This window comes from Atta cephalotes (genome assembly GCF_000143395.1).
Source record: "Atta cephalotes unplaced genomic scaffold scaffold00052, whole genome shotgun sequence".
Taxonomy (NCBI): domain Eukaryota; kingdom Metazoa; phylum Arthropoda; class Insecta; order Hymenoptera; family Formicidae; genus Atta; species Atta cephalotes.
Window position 1 is genome coordinate 1,706,211 of NW_012130116.1, and position 13,426 is coordinate 1,719,636.

At 28.7% G+C, this 13,426-nt stretch overlaps 1 protein-coding gene across 1 annotated transcript; it reads left to right on the plus strand.

Moving 5' to 3' along the window:
• The first annotated feature begins 4,341 nt into the window (after positions 1–4,341).
• LOC105623078 (phospholipase A1) lies at positions 4,342–7,566 on the plus strand. Its single transcript, XM_012204479.1, has 3 exons — positions 4,342–4,669; positions 5,970–6,246; positions 6,996–7,566. The coding sequence occupies exons 1-3, from the start codon at positions 4,342–4,344 to the stop codon at positions 7,564–7,566; spliced, it is 1,176 nt and encodes a 391-aa protein (XP_012059869.1).
• Positions 7,567–13,426: the final 5,860 nt, after the last annotated feature.

Below are 13,426 nucleotides of genomic sequence, written 5' to 3' on the forward strand. Positions count from 1 at the left end.
ACGTACGCGCGTGCACTCAGTTAAACATATCTGTCAATATTTTAGAGCTGTGTTTTTCCAAGAACCTTTATTGTGATCTATTTGTCGAAATAAAGCACATTTACTTGCAACTGATATAATATAATAGTTCTGTTATCCTTCTCTAGTTAATATTATCGTTAATTTATCGTTAAATAGTATACGGGCATTTATATTAATTAATAAATTCTATTTCCCCGTAATATTGTTTTTATCAAAATTATTATTCAAATTCAATCTGAAGTATTGGAATAAATTATATTTATCAAGATTAGTCGTTTCAATTACATTAAAAAATATAATTTATTGCATGAATTTTATTCTGTATCAAGCATTTCATATACATATTACGATAATACTTTTCATTTACCGATAATTATGTGTTCATATTGCGACTTTCATCATCACGTTAAGTTTTTTTTAATTGTAAAGGGACGTACGCGCAAATATTACTTCAAAAACAATTTCTTAAATGCTTAATGCTCTTATGCAAACATCGCGCCCGAAATCTTTCACGCTCAACGCTTTAACGATTCTTTGCTAATTTGTTCCAAGATTCAAATTCAATTGGCGGGACTTTCTCCTTATGCTAAATCACACAGACATTTGAGGCTTCAAAACTTTCACCAAACAGCGGATCTGATCGTTACGTTTCGTGTCGCGCAAATATTGCAGCAATAATTTTCGGCAGTACATACATCTGTCATCCGTGTCTGTAATAACACGACCGCCTACTTTATAACTCCTGCGTATGAAAAAGATAGATCATAACATATAATATTTTTTTTAATAATACATTAAGGTGTATTATGTGATTGCGTATGTTTCCTCTAATAAATTTAGTAATAATGATAATACAATTTTATTATACAGCACATATGAAATAAATCTATCGAATCTATAATACATCTATAATGCATAAAATTTTTTTATAATGCAAAAATTTAAAATTTTTTTAAAGGAAATCTTGATAATACTATTTTCTATCATATATCAATGTTAAATCATGTTGTTAAATATTTTAAATAAATGTAAAACTCCATGTATTAAAGTCTTTCTTTTTTAAAATAGATTATTTTAAATGAAAATAAAAAAGTTGGGAAAGGAAATAAAGTTTTTCTACCTCTTTATGCAATCCATGATGATTTATTGATAGGCCTTTCGTTTTCAATCACTTTTATTTCAAGAAATTTTGATAGTTTAGACAATTCTGCTTTAACAAAAAAAAAATAAAACACTCGAAGAACATATCTACGAATTTTTGTTCACTATTCCGTAAAAAATTTTTTATATTAGATATTATTTATATTTTTCGTAGAAATATTTTTCGTAAAAAAAACTCTATCTCTTTTATAACTAATTTGAATAAAATAATTTTTGCTGCAAAAAATTAAGAAGATTCTTTGATTTAATGCAATACGCGCGTTAAACTGTTTGATTTAATTTAATAAATAACTTCCACTTTTCATGGAATTACATGACAACGTAAATCTTGATACAATTGTTGAACAAAACGAGAAAGTATATTCTCTTTTTTTCTGTAAGTAATATATAAGGCACTAATTTTGAAAGTGATTTCAATGACGCACTTATGTACTTGTATGTAGTCTATTCCAGAATGAGTCTGTCATTGGAATCAGAAATATCAATTGTAATAGCCGTGAATATTAGAATATAGTTTTATACGTTCGATGTTTTTAACATTTTTTTGTACAAAAATTAATTTTAATATTTTTGCTGCATGTCTCAAAAATTAATATTTTATTTTTAACAGTGCGAAGTCAATCTCTCCCGATTGAAAATTATTAAGATTAAGAAATCATTATTTGTCAAGATCACTTTTTAACATGGAAGTTCAACTTTGTTGTCGATAATTATATTTTAACAATGGAACTTAAAGCTGTATAAGTTTTTATACTTAAAAAGAAAACATCGTACGCACGCGAAGTATTTAAGTGTAGATAATTCTAAAAAAAGATATGTATATATGCAAAGCAGTTATTTCTGTGAGGTCTCAAACGGACGTGAAATAATACCGTTGTCACTTACCGTTGTGCACTTGATGTATCGAATTAAAACTGCGTATTGGGGGGGAACGTGACATGTGTTGAAATATACTTTTCGTCGATATCAACAGCGGAGACTCTCATCTTCAGCATTTCCGCCATACAATGTTGCTCAATCAATTCGCTTCAACTGTCACGAACGAGCTGTGTAATTTAGAATTTTATATAATAAATTATATACGTACATATTTGTCTTATTCCATTTCGTTCTCATTGCGTCACTGTGACAAATGATTGAAGTACAGTAAATATTTATTATGTTACACGCTTATTTTATGCATTTGTGGAAAATATTCAATATCACGCATATTTGCTTTACATTATTAAATTGGAAGCGAACTTCAAATTTTAAGCAGTTATAACTTCATCAAAAATAAACAAAATTTAAATTTAAAAAATCAGTATCCAAGCTTAAAATTTCTACTTGCGAAAAAAACGCTAAGTCTCGATACATTGATAAGATCTATATGATGATTCTCTATGACGATTGTGATGTATACTCGTTTTACACTACTGTGATTTACACTACATTTTATTTTTTCAAGTCTTTTTAAATATAGATACGCGTAACCTAGCAGGAAATGCTCAGAATCAAAGGATAAAAGCGTATATGTATATACATTCTGCTTTCGAGCGAAGAGAAATATGTCCGAAAACAAAATATTCGTGATGCGTTCGAATTAAACTTTTCGGATACTTTCATTCAATGCTAAAGCTTTGCACATCGACATTGTAATAATTACAAATCGTTTTTATTAAGCAAAGTACAATTTAGCTTTTCTTCGAATAATAATAAAATATGAAATTTGTTTGCTCATATTTTTTTAGACTATTTTGTTGCAAATTTATATAATTACTGTACATTTTACGCGTGATAAAAGTTATTCTTTTTCACAATCGGATATAATAAAAATCTGTAATTTAAAGCTAATTAAACAATGTAAATTTGATGTGTCAAATATTAAACCATATCATTTATCAAAATTTGCTCCAATGACACGTCATGTATCTTCCTTCTTTTGATGAAATCTCGTCAGAAAAAAAAGATAAACATGACGTATCATTACAGCAAATTTTGATAAATGATATGGTTTAATATTTACAGATTTTTATTATATCCGACTGTGAAAAAAAAATAACTTTTATCACGCGTAAAATGCAGGCGATTATTATATATAATAATATATTATAAAGATAAGTTTGCAACAAAATAATCTAAAAAAATGTGAGAGCGGGACGAATTCCATATCTTATTATTATTCGACAGGAAAGTTTGAATTGTACTTTGCACAATAAAACGATTTGCAATTATAATATCGATGTGCAAAGCTTTAGCATTGAGTGAAAATCTCCGAAAAGTTAAATCCGAATATATCACAAATATTCTGTCTTCGGACTTGTTTCTCTGTAGTATAATATATTGTACTGCATTAATTGATCTTTCGAAATTTTACGAAATATTTCAGGACCATGTTAATAAAATTGATCTGATCTTAATCTTTCCATAAATGTAAATAATCTTATGCAAAAACACACACACACACACACACACACACACACATGCGCGCGCGTAAAATACGTATTATATATTTCTGTAAGCGCCTTATAATAAAATAAATATGTAAAAGAATTTATACATATACGTGTGCAAAATTCTCGATTCTGTTTAAATTCATTCATTTCTTTATCGATTCATTATCTTAATGTCAGAGCCTTCTTAATTTCTTAAAAAACTTAAAACACACTATACATTTAAACAAATAGATTTATATATTTAACATTTTTGATGTGAATATATCCGTTAGACGCAAACCCACATGAATATTTATAAATCTTTCTAATATAATTTTCGTAACGATTGCTCTTATCTACGTGTAAGAAAATTGGTCAACAAGATGATTTCTAATAATCGAAATCAGGGTCAAAAATTCGGAGACCTCTTCTTGCACGAAGGCGCATTCTCTAGCGAAAAGATCGATCTTTCTTTAATAATAGAGGATGTTCATTTAAAAAGATCGAGAAGAGATGACGGAGACACCTTTTTATAATGTTCCTATTTTATAATGTCCCTAGTCATCCGATAAGTACGAATTATAGGTGGGGAAGGTAAGATTCTCGAGGAAAGGAGACCAAGAAACAAAACGGTATTTCGGGTGGTGATTCAACGACGAAGTCATCGCAGAACGACCGCATTGCTCAGTTCCCGAAACGTGGGCGTGAGACACGCATCGACAATCACAAAGATAATCCCGGTGAGATGCGAGTGCCCGTGGTGTCGATGGTCCTGGTAGCGTCGTTCCTGACGTCGCGGGTCTGCACCCATGTAATCGCATGGCGGGAAGCGAGGAGAGAAGGACCGATACGGGATGCGATCGAGAGCGGCGCCGTCGCCGAGTACAATAAGCACGATTGCATCTGGAGGCGCGGAAATGACCGTGATGCCTGTCCGGATCCGGACGTGCATGTATACCTGTATACACCGGACCGACCACGACGGTTACTGGACCCCCTGGAGCAGTCCGACTGGCTGCGACGGGATTACGAACCTACCAAGGACAATGTGATCCTGATTCATGGATACGCAGGTAATTTTTTTGGAGTTGTTATCTGAAATTTTATCTTGTTATCCGAGAATCTTGTTATCGAATCGCTCGATAGAAAGGCCAATTCGAAATGCATACTTGGAGTTATCTTTATTATTAGAAACAGACTGAATTTGTGTTGTTCAAAAATAAAATAAAAATAGATATTTCACTAAGTTTACGTTTTCAATATTAAAAATAGCTCGATAGAAGTTAAAATGTCTGCTTTAATTATTATTATATTAATATATATTGTATACTAATATTATATTATATTATATTAATATAATTATAATAATTGTTGTAATTGTTATAAGTTGTAACATTAAACTTCATTCCACTTTTATTATATTATTATATTTATTATATTTATTATATTTTTAAAAATAAGTGCACATAATAAAAATAAAGTATCAGTATAGCTAAATAATTCCTCTAATTGATCGGATAGAGTCTTAATTTGATGGAAATCAAATATTAATTGTGAAATTTTTTAATTTTTTAGAAAAAGAAACATTTTGGAAATATATTAAGATTTTAAAATGAAAAATTATCTTTCTTACTTATTATCTTTTTCAAAAATTAATAGAATTTTCAAAATTTTGGAATATGTTAAAATATGACTTCGATGAAAATAGAATGCGAAACAAAGGAGAAACATTTTATTCAAAGATCGACAAGTGATTACATTAAGGGATTACGATCTTTGCAAAATTAAGATCTTTAAAAGTTAAGGATCGATTTGCATTAAAAATGTGATATCGTTTAAGAATATTTTGGTTATGCAATATTAGAAAGTGTCAATAAAAAAATGAATATCAGCCAATATTTATTCAAAAAAAAATTTGATATTAGCTCATCTTAAAATCAATTTTAGCAGCAAACTGATCATATTTTGTTGCAGTTTTAAAACAATACCTTTTAAATAAGTTTAATTCAAATAACTTTTACACAAATATTTATTATTTTTTATTAGTGTGTATATATATGAATTAAATGTATACATAAGAATTAAATAAAATATATATATATATAATTTTATTATATAATAATTTTATTTAATTCTTAATGTTACTTACTTTCTTATCAAATTTACATCAAGTGTAATAAAACAAACGGAAAGATTAATTAAATTAATAAGAGAATTATGCAAATTTTACACAATACAAATATTCAAACAAAATAATGTAGAAAAATCTATGAAATTTTTTATATTTTTATATTTTATTTTTAGATATAACATACAGAATCTTAAATAGTTTTTGGCATAGTGTCTCGAGATAATCTTTATGTCCCAATCCAGGTGGTGACGATATATTGCCGATGACAATTTTACGTGACGCTTACCTGAAGAACGGTAACTATAATATATTCCTGGTCGACTGGGGTGCATTATGCGCTCGGCCGTGTTATCCAGCTGCGGTGGCAAATTTGCGACCAGTAGCAAGATGTCTCGCCGGTACTTTGACGACCTTGAGAAATCTTGGCCTACCGATTGCCAGAACCACCTGCGTTGGGCATTCCTTGGGCGCTCACGTTTGTGGCATTATGGCAAATTATCTTTTCTTTCGAATACACAGGTGAATACTTTGCAAATAAGTACGCAAGTTTGAAGTAATTTAAGTAATTTCACTTTTTGGCGTTTCTGACATAATTTGACAGTTTCACCATTCAAGATAACATACAGCGAGGGTGAAAAATATTAAATAGTAATTTACAAATGAAAAAAGGAAATTATTACAAAAATTATTACAAAATTACCTTAAACAAAAGAACTTTGAAGATTAGATTTGTATTTAGAACGGAATTGAAATTTATTTTATCGAGAAATTTATTTTATCGATAAATGCGCGCTTTTATTTCTTAAATATTTAGTATATTTAACGTGTAAATGCATGCTAATATTGTTATAAGCGTTCTAAATATGGGCTTGATTTTTTTATATATTCATAAGATGTCGAAAATCTTAACTAAAACTGTCGAGATTATATAACAGCTTTTGAATTCTATATATTTAAATTCTATAATATATATTTAAAATTCTATATATTTAAAATTATAATAAATCGGGTCACCTAAAATTTGCACGCTCGATTATTATAATCTCGACATTTTAGCATTAGAATTTTTTCGTCTCAAAATATTATAGTATTACACAATACTCAGTGAAATAGTTAATCGAATCTGATCGAATCGGTTCGAATTTTCATTATTCTGGGTATATTTTTATCATAAGATTAGGTATTATGATATGAAAATTTGATGCTACACTTAATAAGACATACAAAATCGCTAAATAGACAAAGTGTTAAAAGCTTGTTGTACACAGGATAATCGGCTTAGATCCCGCGCGTCCTCTTCTCCGACCAGGCCTGGTGAATCGTTTGGATTCTGGTGATGCTGATTTCGTTGAAGTAATACACACCAACGCCGGATACTACGGCGAGATCGGTCGTATCGGTCACGTTGATTTTTGCATAAACGGCGGCAAAGTGCAACCTTTCTGCGAAGATCGGGAGATGTATCAGCTGTGTAGTCACGTGTGGGCAGTCTGCTTCATGGCGCAAAGCGTGGACGACGCAAACCTGATCGCGGAGTCCTGTTCCAGGAGATGTCCGTCGGGTCCAAGAATTGCCGCCAATGCGGGAGAGTACGTGACGATGGGTCAGCATACCTCGTCCGACGCCAGAGGATCTTTCTGCTTCACTCATTCCGATCCGCCGTACTGCCCGAAGTACTGGAACGGCCACGGCGACGAGAGATGTTGTATCCCGGAAATAACAATCAACGAGGAGATAGAAGCAAATAGCGTCAAATATGACAACTCAACAAAACAGTCTAAATCAACGAGCCGTTCAAACTTCGAACTCGACTTAACACGACTTCGACACGTTAATTAAGAAGGAATTATTGTTTATTACGCTTAATTATAGCATTTAATTTGTTTGTTGACGTAAATTGAATTAAATCGTTAGATATTGTTAAATTCATATATAGGGAGATATGCTAGATTTATATTATTTTAGCATTATTTTAGCATTATTTTCTCAACATAAATATCTTTCTTTGAACGAGCCTTTAAAGAAAAAAGATTTCTTTATTAAATTATATAAAGATATATCTATAGAGATTCAATTACTAAATGTACAAAAACGATCTTTACACTTAGAAATAGAAACAATTGAATCGGGTTAGAATTTTAGATTCTATTAAAAAAAAACATTACAAATTATGATTAGAATTTATCTTAATTTAATTAATATCTACATTAATAATAGGCTATTAAGAATCAGTGCAGTAAGTGCAGTGCAGTTATTGCGCTTAATTAATAATAATATTTAAGAAAATTAAATTTATTTGAACGTTTCGGCTAACATCTAGCCATCTTCTTTGAGATGATAAACATTATGAACTTGCATTATGTAACAAACATCATTCACGTAATCAATCTCCAATATCATATTTCTCATAAGTTAGTCCATCAGCTAGATGATCAACAGATTTTTTTTACAATAACTTTTAATAGTTGATATGATAGAGTAAAAAAATTAATTAAAAATTAATAGTTTAGAAGTTGTCACAATTTGGGAAATACTTTCATGTATTTAATTGATGTATTGATATGTTTATACTTACACATTGGGGTCTTCAGAAGAAAACGCATAAACCAATCTGGAAATGCGAGGCTACTGATTATGTATTCGTACCACGATACGACACGTTCCGGAAAAATTCCGTATTCAAACCACCAGGTGATACCGTTACATGCTCTACTAATTGTTACCGAATGTATCAGTGATAATAATAAGTCATCAAGTGTCTTCTTCGGTTTGTATATTAGTTCTCTTTTCTCAGTCTTTCATGAATTTGAATAAATTTCGCGCGTTTATTCTGTCAAAATTAGAAGAGTGGAATCCTGAGAAATATTATAAATTTTATTTTAAAATTGAATCTGAAAGCGATATAAAATTATTTTTATTACAGTAAGAAGGAAATTGAAATAAAATTAATAGATTATTTATGCAAGAAATTAAAAAGAAAATTGGTTAAATGAAAATGAGAATGAGATTTATTGGGAATTATATTAATTAATTGGGATCTAGTAATTAATTTGATGAATTACTGCGCGAAGGATTCACTTTCTCAAACCGATTTGAAATTTTTGAAAATATCTAATTTTAGACATTTTATTTTTAAAATGTACGTTGTAATATGTTATTTATTAAAATAAAAAATATATCGTGTTTATTAAACATAGTCTATTCAAATTTTGACTTTAATTATAAATAAATTTAAATATATACAGAGGGATTTTAACATATTTCATCATGAGCAGATAGAGTGAATCGAACTGAGTCGAAAAGTCATTTTGTAGTTAACGAAATATTAATTACTAAAAATATTAGTGAGTTAGTCTTGAATAATTTTTTATTCAAATACTACTCAACTTTATAGAAAAAGTGCAAGAGATAAAAATCATTTATTTTCTTTTCATAGAACTCTAAAAATTTTTTTCAGAATTTTTTATCAATTTTTTATCACTTTTTAGTACTGCATTTTCTTATTTTTACCAACATGAGAAAATACGGTATTAAAAAATTCTGAAAAAATTCTCAGAACTTTATGAAAAGAAAATAAATGATTTTTGTCTCTTGCAGCTTTTCTATAAAGTTGATAGTATTTGAATAAAAAATTATTCAAGATCAATATTTGACAATTTTTAGTAATTAATATCTTGTTAACTATTGCGAAAATTGCAAAATGATAAAGGACTTTTCGACTCAGTTTGATTTATTCTACCCATTCATGGATGAATGACGAAATATGTAAAAATCACTCTGTATAATTATTCATATATGTCATTATATACATATAGTATAATAACAGATTTATTAATAAATTTGGAACTATTCTGTTCTTAAGACAAATATATGAATTAGATATCACTTCTCACAGCTTTTTCAAATTCAAATTGCTCCATTGCGTTAATTGCATTCTTTTCTGTTAAATTAATTATCATTTTTAGATTCTGAGAGTTTTAATACAGTCTCATTAATATCCTGATTATGTTTCTCTTGGAATTCCAATTGAACAAGTGGAATCTTCTGTTATCAGCGTATCATTGTAGCTCCATTTTATGAGAGTAGTTTAACAAAAGTAGTTTAACAAAAACTTAAAAAAAAGATGTTATATAAAAATGTTCAAGTTGTTTTTTTGTTTGCCAGTGTGAACATCTAGCTACAAAATTGATGTATTGACAATTTTATTTGAAAGCATGTATACTAATTACTTTTTTAATTATTAGGTAGTAAAGAAAAATCCATTATTTTTCCATTCAATTTCATGCAAAAATAATGGATTTCTTTTTACTACACCTAATATTTAAAAAAAATAAGTTTTCCATTATTCTAGAGCCAGGATAATGGGAGTCATACATTAGTCACCTGTTAGGTTCTAGAAAATAAGATTGCTATATCAATACAATTTATTCTATTTTTACAAAAATATGATTTAATACTATCATTAATTTGATAGTATTAGATAGTAAGAACCTACAGTAAGAACAATAATAAACGATACAATCTTATTCTATGAAATATTTTGACCCAATAAACTTTAAATATGAGAGGGAAGATTTCCAGTGTCCAACTGGCTGTAATTGTCCTTTTCCTATTGCGAGATATTCAGAAACAGTCCAGGATCGAATTTGTTTAATTCAATTAATCGCTGGAAAATAAAATCTCTTCTTTATTATAAGAATCACTCTTCCGTTATTTGAAATGATTAAATTTTATCAAAACGGTTCATAAAAATCATTGAAAATTTGCATATTACGGATGTATAATTTAACAGTTAATCATTTAAATATACTCTAAAGATATGAAGAAATAAAATTCTTATTTTATATATAATACTTATTTTGGTTCCAAAAAATTTCCAAATATTATATCTGACTTTTAAAAAGAGATCAAACATTACGAGTGATGAAGACAACCTGATCATCCCAGACAAAATAGACAGTGATTCTGCATTATTTTGATTTTTTCGCCTATTTAAAATGGCTGTTTACTGCAAAGCGCATCAGTGAAAAGTGTGTGTTGACTCTCATCACCCCGCTCTCTCAACTTTTCAGTTCTTCTGTAAAATCTTCAATTCTCGGCTCGTTTGAGTACTCGGGATTTTGTGTTTCGGCCAATCGAGACGATGTTGAGTAGCCTTGTCTCGGACTCTGGCGCCCTGCCGATCCGTATAAAAGTGTCTCGAGAATCAAAGCCGACGGGTAGGCGACAAACAGGCGCGACACATTACCCGACATCTTGCACTCTTGTCATGCCGTAGATAGCGTGGTTCAAGAGTGACGCGACAAGCGTGGGAGGTCGTCTTACGAAGAAGCCCGATATAAAAGAGAAGAAAAAGCTTATTATATCTTATAAGATAAAAGCTAATAGTAGAAATATGTGCACAGCAAAAAAAATAAAAAAAAATTACGTAATGTCCAGTCTCAAAGAAGCGTTGCATTAACTGGAGTTTTAAATGGTTAAAAATGAACAAATCAAAATTTTTTGATTGATTGTATTATACTACATAAAATTCTAGTCAAAATAATAATGAGAATTCTGACATGTTTATTAATTCTGATATGTTTAGAATCTGCTGGTTCATTTATTTTCAACCAGAAATGTTTCTCAATGCATTTCAACTAAATGTAGTCATCATGGATATCGATGCGTCATTTCTTGAGATTAGTGTTAATCTACATTGTACACAAAAGAACAGTATACAAAAGGAAAAGAAAGAACGGTTTTGCTGAAGTATCTAAAAATTTAATCAGAAAATAGTTTTGGTGGACTATCCAAATAATTACATAAAAATCTCAAATATGAAATGCTGCAAAAACGTACAAACCAGTTCGGGCGTTCTACATAATTATTTTGATGATCCAATAAAATTTTCAGATCTATAATAGCTTAACTTTTAAATATTTTAACAAAATCCTTTTTTTCCGTAATAAAAACGAATAAAAATAAAACAAAAACATACATTAAATTCTAATAATAATTTTAATAAAGTTCTGTAAAATGTACGACAGGAAAGCAATACCTAATATATTTACCTAAATACGAGTACCTAAAAATATTTTTTTTTTAATGTAACTAATTTCAAACTTAATTTATTCTTATTTTAAAACTCTAATTTTTAGAAAAAGAAATAAAAAGTAAGTTAAACTGAGATTAAAGTTAATCTTATTGGAAAAAACGGGTATAAATAATAAAACAAAGATATAAGTATTAAGAAAAAAAAAAGTTCTGTAAAACATGTGTAAAATACAATTTGTGCATGACATAAATGCAAAAATTAATCATCTATTATTATATTTAATAGTTTGTCATTATTTACTTATATTAGAGTGAAATTGATGATAAGGAAGGTATATCTTTAAATATAAATACAAAAATATATAGAATTCATTCATTTTTTATTTAATGGTATTAATGATATGAGTGACATTATGTATAAAAATCATCGAAAGGTAAAAATTTCGAACATTATTTAAGATATCTGATATCTTCAATAATGTTTGATTGCATATCTTCAAAGAACCGCGTGTATGATTCTTTGAAAATTCATGCACATGCATTTCCATAAGCAATCGTTGCATAAAATTTAATCGCGACTATTGATGCGCTCGCTACAAACAGAGACATATAACATTACATATGATATATTTTGTTTCACTTTTTTTAAAATAATATTTTGCTCCGTACGTACTTTGTATTGCATGAATCTTGTTAAAAGTTGTATAAAAATATGCGTTATATAAAAAATCTTTATATATAAAAATATTTCATTTATAAAATCTTTTACTAATTAAACAACAGACAAGGCACTCGATCTTTTGTGTTGTACAAAACTAAAATTCTTTGGATATAAACATATGAGTATTGAATGTCGTATAGCAGATTGTAATATCGTAAAAAATTGTCTCATTGTGTCATCACGAAATATCTCTTTGGTAATTAATTAGACAATGGTAACATTATATAATACGACGTAAAATAAAACGAAATGTTGATTGTAGATCGTAGGTGCTTTCCATTTCGTAATTCGGGTCGACACAATTTACTCTTTCTTACTCACGAAATGTCAAGAAAGATAAAATGATGCTTGTATCACTAAATGGAAAGTACCTATACTTAACAAATAGCAAATATAAATTATTACAGTTGTTCATTATTACAGAAGTTCGAAACATGTTTTTATTTCTATGTTCGAGTTGCATACGAAATAAGATGTAACACGTAAGCAAATTAACATTTTTTATTTGCTGTTGCTTACATTATTGCTTTATATTTTCTGTGATTGACAGAATTGCTTGCTGCTTACGTCTTACTTCATACATTTTTCTGTGTGCCTTTATCACCAAAATATAGTAAAAGGTGCAACAAGAAATTGAAGATAGCTGTAGCTGTGATAAGAAAACTAATAAAGAGTGAATTAATGTGACAATCAAAATTTTTATCTTGTCTTTTTTCTTTTTCAATTTGCAATAATCTCTGCATTTTCAAATGTTCTATACTTTTGATATATACATAGTGAACATCAAATTCTATCATAATACGGGTCAAAAAGAAATAAACACAAACCCTAAGATTTCACTGTCCATTCATTTTTATCTATAATATATATATATTAAACCTAATTGCTATATCACAAGTATATATATATATATATATATATATATATATATATATATATATA